Consider the following 20,609-nt stretch of genomic DNA (forward strand, 5'->3'; position numbering starts at 1 on the left):
TGTACTTGTGATGTACATCACATGGGAGTGATCACGCCCTCTGCAAAGCAATCACGCTCTGCTAGCTGCACATGCCCGACCCCGACATCTGCTACGCTGCTACTTGTGCCACCCTTGCCCTGCCCAGCCTGATGTGTGACCACAGTGAGTAATGCAGCACTGCCTACTTTTGTCACATTTTGCCATTTATTAAAATGTATGGCCAAAAGTGTGGACACCTGAACATGATCTTGTCAGATGGAAATTGGTTTCCACAATACAGGATTTGTGTCGTGGCTTGCATCAGCATTCCAATTTCGTTCCAAAGATGTTGATTGGGGTTGGGGTCAGGGCTTTGTGCAGGCCACTGCAGTTCCACAAGAGCAAACTGGTCAGATTAAAGTCTGAATAGACCTAGCTTTGCACACAGTCATACTGAACTACTAAATGGTCCATCCCAAACTCCTGGCACAGCATAAAAAGCATCGCACTTGTTTTAAATAATTGATTTTTAAAATCAATCAGCAATGGCTGTGTCTAAACAACTAGTCAATCAGACTTTTGGGTATATTATGCACTCTACATGTACGAGCACCTTGAAGGTCAGAAAGCTTTAATTGTTCATCAGAACATTGCAAGGTTCTGCCTATCAAACAAGCGAGCATCTCTTCCTCTGGTCCAAATTGTCTTGTAGAAAACAGGATTCATCTATTCGACCTCCTTCCATCGCTCCAATGCCCAGTTCCAACGTCTGTGGACCTTTTGGAAAGACCCTTACTGGTCCAGCCTGACTGCACAGGTTCTATAAAGACACGCTTTAACAAACTGGGTGTGGAGAAACTCCAGTGGCCTGAACAGGGCCCGGACCTTGAACACATTTGGGATGAATTAGAAGACTGAATGCAATCCAGGATTTTTTCTTTAACGTGTCAACAATGCTATTTTGATTGAATGGGCACAAATAGCTATAGGAAACATTAAAAATCATGTAGAAGCCTTTCAAGAGGAATAGAGGCTGAGCTAAATAATTTTTATGGACATGCTTTTGGAATAGAATGTCCAACAAGCTCACGGTCAGGTGTCCAGATTAAATTCAATTGTTGTGGTTTTGTAGATTTTAATGAGACACATTGACCTCACTCCAGCACCACTCACTCACCTTCTTTATTACCAAGCACGGGTTAGTACAAAACAGTAGAATATAAGTGATGGGATCATAAATGGAAAATACTATATAGTGTTTATTTGTCCTATACAGTCTGGCTTAGCGGGACAACTGAAATAAGTGAAGGGCTGAAATAAAACAAAATCTAAGCCCATCATGCTTGACTCGACAAGCTTCTGATGTATCTTATTATTAATGCTTACCGTGGTAACTCAAATCAGTTCTTATGACTTCAGATCTGTGGCTTGTTTACATGTGGTTTTGGGCCGGATGAAGAAACGTAGCAATCAGACGAAATAGCTGTTGCTTATGGTTTAACCTAAGTAAATTAGTGTAAACAAAGAGTACAAAATATCCAAATGTCCGAAGGTAATTGTGCAAAATTTGAGAAAAATAAAATTTATAGGGCTCTACCAGTACGGACTGTTTGTTATAAAAATTTGAATTAAAAATGTTTGTTGTTTGGTCAATGTGAATGAAAGTTGCTTTTGAAAATTATTTGCCCCCCTTGTCTATAGATGGGTGACAAAAAACATTGAGTTGAAAAATGCTCTGGCATACACTGTAAGAATGGTACAGGTCTGAATGTTTGACGCCAATGAGAATTCATATCCACTTGCTTAATTCGGGGGGGGGGTTGACAGCACCCTATCCATATTGCATTAGGGATCAGAGAACGCTCTCATGAGTATAAAAATTACACAACTCGCCTGTAAGCTCAAGCTGAAAACGGACGCTTGGCACCTAGACTCACAGCTGATCGTATGATCAGTGAGAAGCGACTGATGCTTCAGTGTCTCAGATCTGTACTCCAAATAAAAAACAACTAATCTGTCTGCACAATTAACACACACTTGAGGACGAAAGTCCACACACTGGCTGCTTATGAAAAGTACAGTACTGTAGGATTTGTCTGCCTGAGTTTGTATTGCTGGTCTTTTCTCTGCCAGTCATGAAACCTGGCGGCTCTACAGAGACGACGTCTCAATCCGAGGTTTTTTAACGCCACATAGTTTTTGTGCATCTTCACCATTGGCAACGTCATTTAAAGGCTCCTGCTTACAAACGTCCGTCGTTTAATTTTCTTCTTTTTGCTCTGTTTTGACTCGGTCCGTATTCTTTACGTCATCCTCTTTCTTCGCTGTTTTTCTCTTCAGCCCAGGTTCTTTCTTCTCCTCGATCTTCAGCTCGATCTTTACTTCCTTTTTCCAGGCGCCGAAGGGCAGGATGTCGGCGTCGCCCCCGGAGAGCTCGCACAGCGTCGGCCCGGTCCAGTCTGGGATCTCCAGGCCCAGGAGTTTCATCAGCTGCTTCATGACCTCGTCCACATAACCATGGATTCGCAGGTGGGCGTGTTTGTCCTGAAACAATGAAATGCTACAGGTAACGTCACAAGTGTACAAGAAACAAAATTATATGAATCAGTTTTATATCCTGCTGTGGACTGACATCTTTCCAACTGTTACATGGCAGCATTGTGTGTGCGTGTTGTGGTGGAAAATTAATGCTTATGTACTAAATCCCCATAGTCATATTATTGAATATATTTAGTGTAACTTAGTGGAGAATCACTGGCATTGTTCTGAGTGTGAGTAAGCAGATGTTGTGGATGTGGAATGGAATGTGCTCACACTCCCAACTGCAAAAGAGCTGAACCTGCTAATAACCAATTCTGGCAGCTAGAAGAAGAAGCACTTCTAAAGCCTAGATGAATAGAACAGTATAAATACATAATAAAAAGAGAACGCTTTGTCCTTTTGCTGTGATACTGCTGTAATCGTGTTAATAAACTTCTTCAAACCAGTCGAGTTGGTAATTCTATGGTGTATTCTAATCATACATTTTCATAAAAGTGTGTGTGTGTTAACTCACATGTTTTGTCGACTGCAGGTTGACTATAACCACTTTGCCTCCGGTACGTTTGGTCAGAAGAGGCAGATCCCCGCTGGGCTTAATTTGCAGAGACGTACCCAAAGTAAGAGCCAGGTCGGCTCGTCTGCACGCGCGCGCACGCACACACGCACACACACACACACACACACGTTGCACTGATCAAAAATGCATTGGAATCACTGGATTATACCGCTTCACGGACCTGTCTGGCTTAGAATAAAGCTCTTGAGAACGATATACGCACTTTCACACTTGCCTACAAATCAGACTCTACCAGGTCACAAAGACTTTGAAGTCACAAGACAAAGACTCACGAGGCTTTGAAGTACGTCTGTGGAAATGTGTGTATATTCAGTCAAAATAGTATATGTATAGCTGGGCGGTGATGTTAGTCAAGAAAGTCTCAGCTGATGTTCCACTTCATTCCAAAGCTGTTCAGTGGAACTGAGATCAGGGCTCTGTGCAGACTACATGTCTTTATAGAGCTTGCTTTGTGCACAGGGCCACAAATGCCCTGTTAGAAGCATAACTTCCCTTACATATTTGATCTATTACACCTGAAATACGTTAATTCAAAAATCAGAAGGGGGTGTCCCAATACTTTTGTCCATATAGTGTATGAGGGGTAAATTAAACAGCATTTTCCCTTAAATTGTATTAGGCTGGACAAAAATCTGATGAGCTGCTGTGTTCCAAATACCACGCTGTAAATGTACTACTGTAAATGTACTACTGTAAATGTTTAGCTAAATTACCTTGACATCAATAGTGTGGTTAATATTTGGATTCATATGTGTAGTAAATAGTGTGCGGTTTGAAACGCAGCCCTCTGTCTCAGTAGCCTAAACAGCGCCGTTCTGTTGTAAACATTACACACACATTCGGGAAAACAGTCCACATACTTGTAGCTCTCAGTTCAAAGCATTTATAGGCATGAATATCACTTATATATCAAGTTCCTTATGTTTTCAGAGGAGCAGCCAGAATTTGTGAGTAGACGGACCCCTCATCAGGGTGTGGTTACATAGCATGCAATCCCTAAGATCCCAAAATGACAAACGACTCGGTAGAAAGACTCCAAGTTCAGTATGCAAAATTAAACACACACACACCCACTCTCACAAATCTACCTGCTGGCCTCGTCGGCCCGGTTCAGGTCACGGTCCGGCAGCGAGTCCTCCCAGTCCAGGATCGTGCTGATCAGCTTCCCCCTGTAAAGCAGCAAACACACCAATCAGACGCATGTTATCACCCGACACACAGACCCACATGAACACAGACATACTGCAGGTAAGAACGTACTAACCTGCAGGCCCGGAGTCCTCTGGAACGGGTCTCTTCACAATAACGGCCGGTGGGTTTGAGACCCATGACCCCGATGACTTTCTCACGCACGTACTGCCTGTACAACAACAAATGTAAGAATGCTCCTTTCTGTTCCAGCATAACTTTGCCTGGACTCAAGAATACTTGACTGAATAAGCACAAATTCCCAAAGACATGGTGGAAAACCTTTCCAGAGAAATGGTCAGCTGTCCAAAGATTTTTTTTAGCCATTTAATGCAAGTGAACACTTCTACATAAAAGAACCAAACATAATATTTCATTTTCACCAGTGCTTTATCATGGTCAGGGTCATAGTGGGTCCAGCATGAGGCAGGGATACACTTCCACAAGGTACTAATCCATAGTACGGCTTAATTTAATAGTATGCATAGTATGCAAAATTTAACAGACCCCCACACCCGGCAATCTATCTGGCGGCCTCGAGCACAAGGCCTGCAACTGTCAGCTTCCGAGGAAAAGCTAGCAAAGACGTACATGAATTCATACGGACTTAGCAGGGGAGAGTTAGAAGCTCAGATAAACGATCCCTAAAAAGAGAAGGGTGAGAAAACACAGGATTTGACTGTGCATGTGCCAATCTGAAGCAGATACAGCACTCCAAACTGTATTAATATATAAATACTAAATAATACTTTATATTCACATATTACTAACCAGCATGACATTTGTTCCACACCCAAACCTATATGGCTGAATGAGCTTTCAGGTACTGATCTCTGGTCAGCCTATAAATGGAATCTGGGATTCGTTCTAATTTAAACCCTGGATCCCGCTGAGCAAACAGAGCGCCCTAACCAAGAGTTGCCAGATCAAAGCCTCTTCTTTACAACTTTATGTTTTCCAGGGGTTTCAATATTTGTGAAAAAAGACAGTGTAGTAATTCATAGGAAACAAAAATGATTGATTAGCTCATTTTTGTAAAGGCCGTTGATGTTTACCTGGGGAAGCCGGAGCGCACATGAAGTCCGTCTACGTTCTGGCTGATGAGGTATTTGAGGTAGCCGGCTCTCCGTCAAACTGCGGAGACTCCCCCTTCTCCTCCATCGTCCACACTCCTTTAGGACCCCTGCAGGAACACAAACACACACACACACACACACACACACACACACACACACACACACACACACACACACACACACACACACACACACACACACCGCATGTAATTCTAGGTCAGTGTGCCTCACAGATCCTTATATGAGCATGCACCATACATGCATGTTTATTTATTTATTATTTTATAAGCTACTCCTACCACATAGATGTACTTTGTGGGTATACAATTACAGACTGTAGCTCATCCTTGGCTCTGTACACTTAATTTCCTATGATAATGTCCCAGATGATGTTTGGGTGAAGGTCCATTCTAAGCACTGCAATAACAGTAACATGGTAATGACTTGAAAGACTGTGTTGCTCTGGTATATGTGTATCAGGTGTAGCAGTGTTGTTGTTTTTTAATACTGTTTAAACTTACTGACCTCCTTGTGTCTTTTTCATGGCGATATGTTTGACAAAGTTTTGTTTTTTTCTTTTAAAAGGGTTCAACCACAGAACTAGTAAATGTACAAATCCAGGTCATGCATTTCCAGGTGGGAGGCAGCAAGAGAAGTCTTGTCCCCAATGGCAGGTTTTGGCAGCGAGAACTGAGAGGAACAGAGATGTTTTTTATAGATGCTTCTTCTTTTCAAGCGCCCCTCTTGATCATTCTTGTGTCTGAAATGCCACGGGTGCAGGAGGGCTTTTTGATCTGAGCAGCTCAGAGTAAATAAAGGAGGGTTTTTAGGTCAAACGACTGAGCTGAGTGAAAGATTGGTGCAGGAAGGAACAAAGATAGAAATATACGAAAAGAAAAACCAGAGTTATATAATTATTAGGCCTTTTCGTCATTAATGCATATGCAATTTGCTGTGAAATTAAAAATTTAAGGTGTGTTTTCATTAATCGTTTTATCCTGGACAGTGATGCAGCGGGTCCAGTTCCACTGTGAAAGGCTGGGCTCAAGGCAGGAATACCCTGGACAGGGCACCAATCCATTACAGGGCTTCGGCCATCCACCTCCTTATTGTAATCAAGGTCACGGTGGGTTCATTTTCTCTGGAATTGCAATGCAGTAACACACCACGAACAGGACGCCAACCCCACGTAGGCACAGCCAATTACCGTATTTTCCGCACCATAAGGCGCACCGGGTTATAAGGCGCAGTCTCAATTACGGGATCTATTTCTGTACTTAACCCATACATAAGGCGCACCGCATTATAAGGCGCTAAAACATACGGTCTACAAAAAAAGGATACCTACCGAAGGCGTGGCGGAGGTAAGCGTACGTACTGTACGTATTACGTAATGTTCTCTGATTGGTATCCAGCGGGAAATGGTCCGATAGTCCAGCCATTCTCAACCGGGGTGCCGTCAAAAACATTCCGACGTTATTTAAATAAATAAACGCGGGTTGCGTCTGCTGTGTACAGCGAGGAGTCGTTTGCGAAAGATCCGAACTGAATAGCAGGAACCGAGTCGTACGCGCTGGCTCGCAAAGGGGAGGGGGGGGGGGGGGGGGGGGGGGTGTGTCGGAAGCGCCTGCCATACGCAACCGCGTGTTGGTTCACCAAGGGGAGGGGTGTGTGGTGCGAGGAGGGATGCAGAGGGTGAGTGCCTCTTAACACATTTCAGACTGGGGTGACTCAAGATTTTGAACACTAGTAAAGGGTGCCGTGACTGAAAAAAGGTTGAGAAACACTGCGATAGTCAATCAAGCGGAGCGCTTACCAAAGTCGCACAACAACATTTTTACAGACTTTGGAACTCAGTGCACACATAAGGCGCACCGGATTATAAGGCGCACGGCAGATTTTTGAGAAAATTTAAGGCTTTTAGGTGCGCCTTATAGTGCGGAAAATACGGTATGTCTGTATTTAGACTACTGACCGGCAGACAACACCACTGGAGATTCGAACCCTGGATCTGCTGAGCTCTTAACCCTCAATTGCTTACACAATATACTGTCACTGTACTGTAAGTCGCTTTGAATAAAAGTGTCTGCTAAATGCTGAAAATGTAAATGTGTTTAGCGATTTAACATTTTTCATTCGAGTAACCTTCAAGTGTCTCACGTTTACTGGTTAATTTGCACTATGAAGCGGTTCTAGCAATCCTACAGCAATTCAGTTAGCAATCAGTTGGTCAAAATATCAAGATATTGAAGTAAATTTATTAGAGCCCTACATATGACCCATTCTAATTCCAGTGTTTTTCCATGTGTGTGTTTTTCTGTATGCATGATTTAGTGTATGGAGGCAGCTGGAATAGCTGAAACAGCTAAAAGAGTCCACATACTTTTTTCTCAGTGTGTGTTTGGGAGCTTTTTTTAGGATCCTTTTATCTTGCTGGGTGCATGTTTACAGTTTGCTATTGAGCTCCATATATCTGCTGTGTTTGTTTTCCATTTGTTTTCCAGGCTGCAGCAGGATCGTGTGTGTAGATCTGGCAGGTGTGTGTACCCACGTCACTTCAAGATCGCTCCTGTGCTTGACAGCTTTGCACAATAGAGCACTGAAGGCTGTATAAACAGCCACTTTTCCCATTACTAGTTTTAGACACACGCCTCTGTTCCTGGTTGCTCCACACAAACAAGGCTTATACAAGCCGATTTTCATCTACTTTCACACATTCAGAGGGCATCGAGGCCTGGATTGAGCACTAAAACAAGACTCTGACGCTAAAGCTAGAACTGTGATTTAAGCCTGGATCAGGAAGGACCTCTCACATTAAAAAAATAAAAACTGTGCCCACTCATGTATAATACAGGAGCAGTCAAGAAAAAATACAAATAGATGATTTAATGTGCATCTGTACACATCTGTCCCCCCCCAAACACACACGCATTTTCTTTAATTTAGATATACACCATATGGGCAAAAGTATTGGGACACCCATTCTAATTACTATATTCATGTGTTGGTGATGCCAAGCTCTCTAGTTCCATCTACTGAGTTATCAATGGCATTACATTATCTGCCAAAGTTCTTAGCGAGGTACTTGGGGCTAAACATATTTAGTTCTTTAATACACACAGTTAAGCTCAGCATCTGTTCTACATGTATAGAAGGGTGGAAAACAGACCATAAAAACCTGCATCATAAATTTTGGAATGTTTTGCTGTTTGTTCTCTATTTAATTACATTATCATCATCACTGCTACAATAATTCAAGCTTCCACAATCAAGAATGTGTTGGTTATTAGAAGTTTAACCAACCAACAGAAATAAGGCCCACGTGCCCAAACCGTCTCAATCTCACCTCCCTAACATCATAGTTAGTTAGTGTTTAGTTTTTAACGCCATGTCTGCCCTTTGGGCCATGTTCATGGCAGGACAGGTTGTGATCTGTCTTTTATTTACTTATTTTTTATATGACTTAGAGAAGTTATGTCTGTTGTCTTTGTATGTTTATTTATATGTGTTGCTTCGGTTTTGTTAATGACAGGAATTTTAGGAGTGTTGTTGCTTTTGTCTTGGTAAAGAGTTCCTTTATGGTTTTTGCTGATGAGATTAACCGTTAACCATTGAATGATAATTGTTTACATTTTTGGCATTTAGCAGACACTTTTATCCAAAGCGACTTACATTACAGTCACAGAATACAGTCTGAACAATTGATGGTTAAGGGCCTTGCTCAAGGGCCCAACAGCAGCAACCTGGCAGTGGTGGGGCTTGAACCAGCATCCTTCTGATTACTAGTCCAGTACCTTAACCACTAGGCTACGGCTTGCCCCTTGCTTATTAGTAAAAAGAAATTGGTCATATTTGCACCCACATTAGGACCTTTTAGATCGAGAGATCTAGTATGAGCATCTTACAAGAATGCCTCTTGGAGACATGGGAAGAACATGCAAACTCCACACAGAAAGGACCCGGACCGTCCCACCTGGGGATCGAACCCAAGACCTTCTTGCTGTGAGGCTGTGCATAGTTCTAAAGCTAGCTATTTCTGCAAACTACCACTATGAAAAGAGAAATACAGAGGCAAAATAACGTCGTTTTATTTACATGTATTAAATACTAATAAGTAAATATTACATTACAGGGAAAATTAATATTCTGTACTCATATACTGTCAAAAATGTTGACAATTACCGATATAAAACTAGTAGTAATTAGACAAAACCGGTTATCTGCTAAAAGTGATGGTGGACGCTGGCGCATTTGGCTGCCGCTACCGTTACCGTATTTTACCGTATTTTATTGTATTTTTATCGTTTTTCGTTTTCATCTTTTTACACACCTTGTGGATCTATTTCTTTTATGTTACTTTTGATATTTTTATTTGTGCTTTTGATACTTTTTGTTCTTTCTACTGTACATCGCGTCTGCGGCCGGTGGTGAACGGTGGATGAGTTTTCCTGGGATCGGCACGATGTTGAACTATTCCGTTGACCAGCTGAGGAAGTTCAACAATTGCACTACTCCATCGTGTATTTCAGTCATCAAACAGCTTGGACTCCTTCGCCGGCCTCGTTACATTCACAGGGGCTCCCGGAGAAAGCTTGTTTATTTTCGAAACGGTAACGCTATTCCATCCTTCTGGTCAGCCGTGCGCACTGTCGCTCCGCAAACACGTCATCAGAGCGCTGCTGCCTTGCACACCAGTAGCGGTGTAGTCTCCATGACAACGCTGTCCACGGAGTGGGATGGGAAACGCGGAGTGGACTTAGCAAATCTCCGTTCTCTTCCTCGTTCCTCACAGCCAACTACACAACAATACCACTTGAAAATGGCATTGCTTAATGTTCGTTCACTCAACACAAAAAGTACTGTACTCAGTGAATTTATATCTGACAGTGAACTAGACTTTTTCTGTCTCACTGAAACTTGGCATAAACCCTTGGATTATTTTACGTTAAATCAGACCACGCCAATGGGATACTCGTATATTGATGAACCTCGTATGGAAGGGCGAGGTGGTGGTGTTGCTGCAGTCTATAGGGATGATATTAAAATAACCACTTTGTCTTTTCCTGCTGCTCTTTCTTTTGAACACCTGGCTTTCAAGTTGTCAGGGCCTACTCCTCTGGTCACTGCTGTAGTTTATCGTCCGCCAAAGCCAAACGCTTCCTTTCTCTCTGATTTTTCAGATTTTTTAACCCAGCTTAGTGCCCTCTCATCCTCTGTACTGCTTATGGGTGATTTTAACATCCATATTGATGACAACAACTGTAAATTTGCCAGGGAATTTTTGGAATTGTTACAGTGTTTTAATTTCACACAACATATAAATTTTCCAACTCATAAAAAAGGTCATACTCTTGACCTTGTCTGCTCTACTGGTGTCCTAGTTCATCAGCCGTCCAGCCATGACCTTACTGTCTCTGATCATTTGACAATCATCATGGACATTGAGGTCACTAGGCCCATCACTAGAGCTAAACGTAAAATATCCTTCAGGAATCTTCAATATATCTCTCCCTCTGCTTTCTCAGATTCTCTTGTTAAAAAGATGTCTGTCTGTCCTGTACTGTCCAGTAATTCATCTGACCTTGTCGATTACTATAATGACATACTCGCCTCATGTCTTGATGAGCTGGCTCCTTTGAGAACCAAATTTGTTTCATTTAGTCATTCTGCACCATGGTACACAATTGAGCTTCACCAAATGAAATCCCGTAAACGCCAGCTTGAAAGACTTTATAAGAAAACCGGTCTAACAGTACATTATCAGATTTATTCTGATTATCTTCAACATTACAAAGACGCTCTTACGGCAGCCCGATCCACTTACTATTCCGAACTCATACATGCTGGATCAACAAATCCTAAGACTCTCTTTTCCACAATAAATAAACTTCTCAAACCAGTTGACAATACTACCAATTCCTTTACAGTTGACAAGTGTAACTCTTACCTCTCATTTTTTCAAACAAAAGTTGAGAATATCCACAATTTTCTGACAGTTTCCCCTGTCATCTCTGTTTCTCCGCCTATCTCACCTCAATTTATTACCCAGCCTCTGTCTCAGTTCTCACCTGTGTCTCATTTGGACCTATCTGAGATCTTAACAGGGATGCGAAGCTCCACTTGTGTTTTGGATCCTGCTCCATCAAAACTTGTTAAGGGTTGTTTTCCAGTTATCTCATCACTTATCACAGAGATAATCAATTCCTCTCTTAGTTCTGGCTCAGTCCCTCAATCACTCAAATTGGCTGCTGTTACTCCCATACTTAAAAAACCTGGACTTGACTCTAACATTATGAGTAACTTTCGGCCCATTTCCAATCTTCCATTTCTGTCGAAAATACTGGAACGTGTTGTTGCCTCACAGCTCAAAGATCACCTAAATTCCAATAATCTATTTGAATCATTTCAGTCTGGTTTCCGCCCCCAGCACAGCACTGAGTCAGCCCTCCTCAAAGTCACAAATGACCTTCTTCTTTCCTCAGACTCTGGACAAATTAATATTCTCGTCCTCCTTGATCTTACTGCAGCTTTTGACACCATTAATCACTCCATTCTTCTGTCCCGCCTTGAATCCTCTGTCAACATCACTGGTACTGCCCTTTTGTGGTTAAGGTCATATCTCGTAAACAGACAACAGTTTGTTAATATCAACAATTGTAGTTCTGCCATTGCTCCACTGTCCCAAGGCGTTCCCCAAGGCTCAGTGTTAGGTCCCCTTTTGTTTATTCTTTATATGCTCCCCCTTGGTGACATCATACGTCGGCATGGTTTACATTTCCACTGCTATGCTGATGATATTCAGCTTTACATCTCCTCCAAATCCATTAATACTGAACTTCACTCCACTCTGACAAATTGCATCACTGAAATGAAATTGTGGATGAAAGCTAATTTCCTCAAATTAAACTGTGAAAAATCTGATATGATCATCGTAGGTCCTACAACCCTGGCAAAAACCACAAAAAATTTTTCAAATTACCATTGATAATGACACTTTGTCTCCGTCTTCTAACATCCGAAATCTTGGTGTAATTTTTGATAGCAACCTCTCTTTTGACCGCCATGTAAATCACATCACCAAAACTGCTTTCTTTCATCTAAAAAACATAGCACGTCTACGTCCATCACTCTCCTTTTCTGCCGCCGAAACCTTGATTCATGCTTTTATTACATCCAGAATTGATTATTGCAATAGCATCCTTTATGGTACATCTAACAAAATCCTAAAAAAACTTCAGTATATCCAGAATTCAGCTGCTCGCCTCCTTACTCATACTCGCTCCCGTGATCATATTACACCTGTTCTACAAAAACTTCATTGGCTTCCCGTTGCTCAACGCATTCAATTCAAAATTCTTCTGTTCACTCACAAAGCTCTCCATAATCAGGCCCCATCCTACCTCACCGACCTGCTCCATCAGCACATTCCCTCCCGTAGCCTTCGCTCTTCTGAGGCTAACCTACTGTCCATACCCTCTAGGACCAAGCACCGGACCTGGGGTGACAGGGCCTTTTCCATAGCTGCTCCATCTTTATGGAATGCTCTCCCCAAACACCTACGAGATTGTCCTGACCTGTCCAAATTCAAGTCACTTCTCAAAACTCATCTATTCAAAATGGCATTTAACTTGTAACAACACGAAATAAATGCTTTTATTTTTGCTATTCTTTTTAATAGTTTTTATACTTAGATCACGACAGAAATGTGAAGTCCTAGATCCTAAAACTTGTAAAGTTTTCAGTTTCCTGATTGCATGTGAATCTGTCCTGTTTCTGTCTAATTTTAAGAAATTGTTCTATATTTGTTGTTCTCGCTCATAATTTAGCTAATTTTTAATGAACTGTCTTATGCTGCTCTCTTTGTTTTTATCTTAATTATTCTTGATGTTGATGTACTATTTTGATTTTGTACTATGATTTGTATGGTGTATGTACGTATTTGTTTTGATTATTTGTCTTATGTAAAGCGTCTTTGAGTATCTTGAAAAGCGCTATATAAATAAAATGTATTATTATTATTATTATTATTAAAAGAGTGAGATACTATGAGGCTGCAATCCAAATTCCTACTTATTCCCTACACATGTGCACTATCTGCGGTGTGTATTGCACATTTCTACGCCCTACTCAGTGCACTACATCAACAAAGCCACGTCATTTGGTACGCGTCCGATGAAAGCTAGCTAACAACAAGGGAAACATTAAGTAAGTAAGTAAATTTTATTTATAAAGCACTCTTAAAACAACTTACGTTGACCAAAGTGCTGTACATCGAATAAGCATACATAACACAACATTATATTAAAAAAGTAAGAACCAAATAAAAATACAGAGAAAGAGACAAAATAAAACAAATACAAATAGACTAAACAATTAAAATTAACACAGCTCCTCACTGTTCAAATGCCAGCTTATAAAGGTATGTTTTTAGGAGTGATTTAAAAACAGCGGCCGAAGGTGCTTGTCGAATATTAGGAGGTAGAGTGTTCCATAGCCTCGGAGCATAAACTGCAAATTACCTCGGGAAGTCCACAGACGCCTTTATCCGCGTAAGGAGATAATCCAGAAGCATAGTTCACGGACATGTTAAAGCGTTTTAAACTCCAAGTTCCCACTGTGATTAATACATGTAAATGTAAAGGAAAATGAGCGTTAATGTAAATCACAACGAGCTTTCTCATGCACCAGTCCGGGTTGTTGTGTTGGTTCTCTGTTCTACGTCATACAGAGTTTGCGTACTACTGTGCACAGCAACGTAAAACGTCACTTAGCGACGCTCACAGATCATTTTACTTTATTAACTATTATCATCATAATTATCATTACTATTGTTATTATTATTATTAGGGTGACCATATTTTGGGTTTCAAATAAGATAACAGTGGTGTGCAAAATTTGGTATCGATCCGAAATCAATACCGATAGTTTTGACTTACTAACAGCAGTTAATTTACTTTTATGTAGGAATGAGCACTGTCATGATTTAAATAAATATTATTGATATACTTTAACAACTAAATTATAATATTATAATTAAATTAAATTAACAATATTTTGTAATTTTTACTTTCTACTGTTAATTAGTTAATCATGTTCATGTTAACAAAGTTACAAACTTCTTAGGCAAATAAAAAGTACTTTTATTACTATAATGAACGAAGTCTGATGTTTTTGTTCAGAACCAATTATATAATAACAAAACATCATTTATCCCTCTCATTGCACGTTTCTGGCTTTTTGTAAAAGAAACAAAAAACACAAAATTATTAAATAACTTAAATTTATTTTCAGTAACAGGTTTTTCATACAATCATATACAATAGTACAATAACAAATTAACATTTCCACATTTCACTGTACTCTTCTGTCTTACAAAAAATAACTTAAACAAAATTATTACTGGAGAAGAAATGTTTTAAAACTTACATTCTGTGAGTTAATATCTTAAATCAACATCACTGGTACTTGTTAGCTTAGTCGCTAGTGTTAGCTGTTAGTTTCCACACAACAAATACACTTCATTATGATAGTACACCATCTGTAGATGTCACTCAGTTAATATCAAGCAATTCTGATGTGTCATTTTTAAATTAAGGCCTTTATATTGTCAAATTTCCATTATTTTTTAATCAAGATTGTTATAAAAAGGAATTTTCTAGTTTCCACAAAACCATTCCACTTCATAATGATAGTACACCATCTGCAGATGTCACTCAGTTAATATCAAGCAATTTTGATCCGGCATTTCTAAATAAAGGCCTTTCTGATGTATCATTTTTAAATTAAGACTTTTTATATTGTAATATTTCTATTATTTTCAATCTAGACTATAATCAGAGAATCTAGAATATAATAAGTCAGTTCAACAAAAAAAATAAGTTTGTTACATTTGTTCAAATTTTTGAGTTTGGGCAACCTAAAAAGACATTATTTTAGACAAACTCAAAATTGTAAGCTTTTTCAACGCATTATTTTGCTTTAGCACATCATACCAATTTTGAGTTGAGCCAACTAAAATATCTTACGTTCTGTCACTGCGCATGCGCACTTCTCCGAGTTGAGTTGTAACGGACGAGGACGACGCTGAGGACGCTGAAGTTTTGGATTTTGCCCTGACCTTCCCTGAGGTAGGTATTCAGCTATTCAATATAATACAAGTTATGTTTAAAACGTAACAAATGCATAAACAATAAACTGACTGAATAACAAGGGGAATTACTAGCATTTTAGTTTCACGTATTTTCTCAACCAAAGATTTCAAATATTGTATTGAGTGCGAGTTTTTTAATTTATATAAAGGTGTACGAGTGTAATCTATTTGCAAATTTGGGCTTGTTGGTGACAATTTAACCATTTTTGGTACACAGAGAGCGATGTTAGCTGACATGCTAGCGGGTTATGATGCCCATTTGTTTGAATGGCCTGGGGCTAAATGTGTTAGCTTGATGCTATGATGCAGTATTATTGTAGGTAAGCGGCTCATTTGATGTGATTTACACGGCTGTAAATTAGGTAGGGCTTTATTCATGGTATTCATAGTTAGCTATAGTTGCAGACTTTTAAACATGAATATGCTTATTGTCATATTTATTGGAATTTTGCTTACAAACTTCAACTTTAGCTGATTTACTGTGCTTGTCTTAATTGATTATCAAACGAGAGCTAAATAGTCATATTGTTTAAATGTAAATATATTAATTGTTTGTGTTTTTTTATTGCAGATTAATATGCAATGCAGTCCCAGTCCAGAAGTACTACTGAAACATTACAGATTGTGTCATTACCAAGGGCGCTCCTGGCCATTCCCGTGTTTGTATCCTGACTGTGCTTACCTGGAAAACTAGTTTGTTTATTGATGCTAATTATACTTTTGCTGGAGTGGCACAGGTTTATGGCTTAAGTCAAATAAACATTTTAATACAATTTTCTTAAATTGTCTTAAATTTCTTTTATAGCTACTTGTTAAGAGCATAACATATTAATTTACATTTTTGTCATTTTGCAGATGTTTTTACTCAAATAGACTTACAATTATGGCTGAATACAATACAAGCAATTGAGGTTTAAAAGCCTTGCTCAGGGCCCCAACAGTGGCAACTTGGTGGTGGTGCTTGAATCAGCATCCCACCGAATACTAGACCAGTACCTTAACCACTGAGCTACCAACTGCCAGTTCAGTTATGTAAAAAACTTTTGCCTGTAAAAAACATTTAGTAACAGTTTTAGTTAAAAAAAAAAAAAAACACAGTTCAGTAAAGTAAAATGTTGAGTCAACCTTAAAAATCTAAAGCTTAAACTGACTTGAAAATGTAAGGCAACTTGCTGCCTCATCTTTTAGAGTTTTCTCAACTTCAGGAGCCCAAGCAGTTGTGCAACTTGCTTTGCTAAGTTAGATTTTTAGTTCACTCAAATCACTATTTAAAGTTGGACAAAATTACAATTACTATTTGATTGTACTTGGAAAAAAAAGGTTGATTTAACTTAAAATATTTTTTAAGTGAACTTACAGGGAAACTAAAGAAAATAAGTATGAATACCTGAAGTTGAGAACACTCAGAAAAGTGAGGCAGCTGGTTGCCAAAGCAGATGCTTTAATTTGTTGTTGCATAACAACACATGGAATTTCCAAAGGTGCCTTTAATTTGAACTGAACTGTCTTATAATTAATACAAAAGGTTCGATTAATTTAGCCTGATTTGAAATATATATGGTGGTTGCATATATATATATATAGTTTGCACTTTTAATAAATGCAGATATTGTATTTGATGACTGGAAATTGATTTGAGTGGTAGTTAAGTGTGCTTATATTTTAAGAAATACAAAAGCAAAAACATTAAGGCAATAGTTTGCATGGATCTTTCTATGTTGGTAGAACTTAAAAAAATGAGTTGGTACAACTTGAATTTGTAGTCCTTTATTTTGACTTTATTTAGTTGTGTTTATTAGAAAACCTGAGTAGATTCAACTTAAAAATCAACTCAAAATATTTAAGTTGACTCAATGTAGCGATTTTAGTTATACTGTGATAATTTATTTAAGTATATTTTATATATATATAGATAGGTTCCATTTACTTAATAGAACAGAAAGTTAATTCAACTCAAAAAGATCCATGCAAACTATTGCCTTAATTTTTTAAAGTAATTTCAACACCTCCTTTTTTACAGTGTATGCGCTGGTGTACAAAATAAACAAACGGAACGCGATTCCTACGAACAGAAAACGGCTTTAACTCTCCACAAAGCAAAGGTGTTTAAGTGCTGAACTACAGAAACAAACAAACACAAACGCTCTTTGTTTCAGACAAAAATACAAGTAAATACAAGCGATTTTTTACGATAGACAAAATAACACTCTATATCAACTACACGCGAAACATTAACGTTTAAAACATACGTATATAAAAGTTATTTAGCTAATGGCTACAAACAAACAAACAACTAGGCTACAGTCTCAGCGTGCGTGCGTACCACCGGAAACCGTTGACAACCTTAGATAACGTAAATGTAACCTTGACGGTCCTGATGGCTTCCAACGTTACTGGCATGACAAGGAGATCCCACCTATGCGGCACAGTGGGGGAGGCGCCATCATGATTTGGGGTGCTTTTTCCTTTAATGGAACAATGGAGCTTTAGGTTGTGCAGGGGTGTCAAACAGCAGCTGGCTATGTGGAGATGTTGCAGCGGGCATCCTCATGACTGAGGGTCCTCGTCTGTGTGGTTATGACTGGATTTTTCAACAGGACAATGCTGCAGTTCACAATGCCCGCCTGACAAAGGACTTCTTCCAGAAGAATAACGTCATTCTTTTGGACCATCCTGCGTGTTCCCCTGATCTAAATCCGATTGAGAACATTTTTGGATGGATGGCAAGGGAAGTTTACAAAAACGGACATCAGTTCCAGACAGTGGATGCCCTTCGTGAAGCCATCTTCAACACTTGGAGCAACGTTCCCACTAGCCTCCTGGAAACACCTGCATCAAGCATGTCTAAACGATTGTTTGAAGTGATCAACAAGAATTGTGGAGCTACTCATTACTGAGTCCTTTTTTGACACTTTGATTTCTGTTTTGAGGGGTTTTTTGGGTTTTTTTGAGCTATGGTCTTAAACTTTTGATCAGCTGATGAACAGCCTATTTCAGTTAAATTGTTGTTTTCAATAAATTCGCTGCTCAAAAGTTTTTGTCTCTTGCACCCATTTCTTCTTTTAGCATTGTGAAGCTCTACTTAGAACCTTCTTAAGATCCAATAGTGCAAAATGCAAATTCTTGCAATTTTTTAACTGGTCTTAAGATTTTGATCAGGAGTGTATATCAGCATCAGAACCTAAAGAGCTAGATCAGGCAACTCAAAACCTAGAGACCGTACTGCGCACAACCTTAGATAACGTAGCCCCAACCAAACTGATTAGGGAGAAAAAACTTGCTCCATGGTACAATGACCACACATGCGCACTTAAACAAGCAGCACGGAAATTAGAACGCAAGTGGCGTCACACTACACTGGAAGTGTATACGATTGCTTGGAAAGATGCTTTAACTGAGTAATCCCACAAACACATTTATGCTGTCCATTTTACTTAAATAAATACTCAAATAAATGAACATAATAAATCACAATATTTCAAAATGAGAGCCAACCGTAAACAGCAGAACCGCGACCCAGATCAATCACACAAGCAGCAGAAAATCATAAGCACTTATCTGTTTACCTGATCAATATCCATGTGTTGCTCCATTAGGGATTAATCCACTTGATATAAGAGCATCTTGTATGTTTCCAGAATATATAAATCCATACCCAAATGTTTTATCCACCTAACTAATGAATACTTTATGTATTATCGCGTCTTTCCCGGTAAAAAGCTTAAATTTGTGATTCGTTCACTAAACTGTCATTTATACAACAACCAGTATAGGAAGAGATTGAAATTGAAATTAACAGGCTGTAAAATCTACTTAAAAAAGTACAAGTACACAAAAAAACTACTCAATTACAGTAACCCGAGTAAATGTAATTCGTTACTGTCCACCTCTGTATATATAAGACATCCCAAGTTGCAAAAACTCATTTCCGGGAGGTACCCAGATTCATATTAATAATACTTTCAGGATACTTTCAGTCCCCATTTTCCCAATCTTCAGTTGTCATTCAGTACAATGTTAATAAAAAGCCTTATTTTAATATGCAATCAAGTTACTGCAGTCATGTGACCAATTATAACAACAAAAGAAGACTCCTGGGGACCCTTCAGCACACACACAAGGTCAATTAATTTTAACATTATTTGATAAAAATGTCTTTTTACTGACATAGTACATTAAAGAACAAAACTGAGTGTCATTCAGTACAACACAAAACGTAATATTACGGATACTCTTGTAAACAAACAAGGTTATTAACATTTAAATGTGAATATGTGTAGAAATGTCTTTGAGCTAAGGTCAATGTTAGCTTTGGCTAACCACTGGGATAACTGTAAAGTGTGCTAAAGTAAAATTTCTGTCATTCAGTACAACAGTCATTCAGTGCAACAGAATTTCGCTGTTGCACTAAATTGACAATGACATTGTTATAGTGACTTTTTAATGTTTTAAAATTATTTTTAAATATTAAAACCACTTTTTTCCATTCTAGGCTTCCTTAATAAATAAGAGCAGTAATTACAATGAAGATTAATAATTATGTTTTTGATGAAGTATGATGAAGCAGTCCATGAGATTTTGTTATTGTCAAGTACAATGACCTGCCATTCGTTGGGGGTAGGAGATGAGGTGCAAGTTAGCTGCTACAAAATAAAATACAAAATAAAATGTAACTTCAAATGGTTTTTACTACTAAATAAATTTCACACAAATTCCACACATCCACACTGTTCTGGTGCCTTACAAGTTGTTATAATGGTTTCATTAGCCAAGTTTTAATATTAAAATGCTTTATGAATATATTGAAATGCTTTAACAGCAACCATTTTTAATGCTATGACAGGACTTTAAATGATCTCATGTTACATCACGTTTTATGCAAGTTTCTTGTTTTATTTCAGAATAAAGTTTATGTTTTTGATTGCCTTACTTTTTTCATGATGTAGTAATATTATAACACATACTTGCCACTGGTGTGGCATAATTTCATTCTACTACTGCTACTTTAATCAATAATGAACTTAAAAACAAATTAAGTCATGAATATTCTGATGTAACAGGATAATTTGGAGTATGTCATTCAGTGCAACATAAAATCATCATACAGTGCAACAAA

General features: G+C 38.8%; 1 protein-coding gene across 2 annotated transcripts; it reads right to left on the reverse strand.

Annotated features, from left to right (window-relative positions):
* Positions 1-1,125: 1,125 nt before the first annotated feature.
* Positions 1,126-14,052, reverse strand: LOC134302540 (NAD-dependent protein deacylase sirtuin-6-like). Of its 2 annotated transcripts, none has more exons than XM_062987675.1 (6): positions 13,863-14,052; positions 5,323-5,450; positions 4,344-4,439; positions 4,168-4,248; positions 3,017-3,140; positions 1,126-2,505 (listed from the first exon to the last, which is right to left on the reverse strand). In XM_062987675.1, exons 3-6 carry the CDS (start codon positions 4,406-4,408, stop codon positions 2,221-2,223), a joined length of 555 nt encoding a protein of 184 aa, XP_062843745.1. In that variant the 5' UTR covers positions 4,409-4,439; positions 5,323-5,450; positions 13,863-14,052; the 3' UTR covers positions 1,126-2,220. The 2 variants fall into 2 exon arrangements, with proteins under 2 accessions (XP_062843745.1, XP_062843746.1); XM_062987676.1 differs by having other exon boundaries at positions 1,126-2,521.
* Positions 14,053-20,609: the final 6,557 nt, after the last annotated feature.

Source organism: Trichomycterus rosablanca, chromosome 25 (genome assembly GCF_030014385.1).
Source record: "Trichomycterus rosablanca isolate fTriRos1 chromosome 25, fTriRos1.hap1, whole genome shotgun sequence".
NCBI lineage: Eukaryota > Metazoa > Chordata > Actinopteri > Siluriformes > Trichomycteridae > Trichomycterus > Trichomycterus rosablanca.

Coding starts and splice junctions, on each gene's coding strand:
- LOC134302540 (XM_062987675.1), bottom strand. CDS start 4,408: ATGGGTCTCAAACCCACCGGCCGTTATTGTGAAGAGACCCGTTCCAGA. Junction 4,249..4,343: donor AGAGGACTCCGGGCCTGCAG/GTTAGTACGTTC, acceptor GCTGCTTTACAG/GGGGAAGCTGATCAGCACGA. Junction 3,141..4,167: donor CGGGCCGACGAGGCCAGCAG/GTAGATTTGTGA, acceptor GCGCGCGTGCAG/ACGAGCCGACCTGGCTCTTA.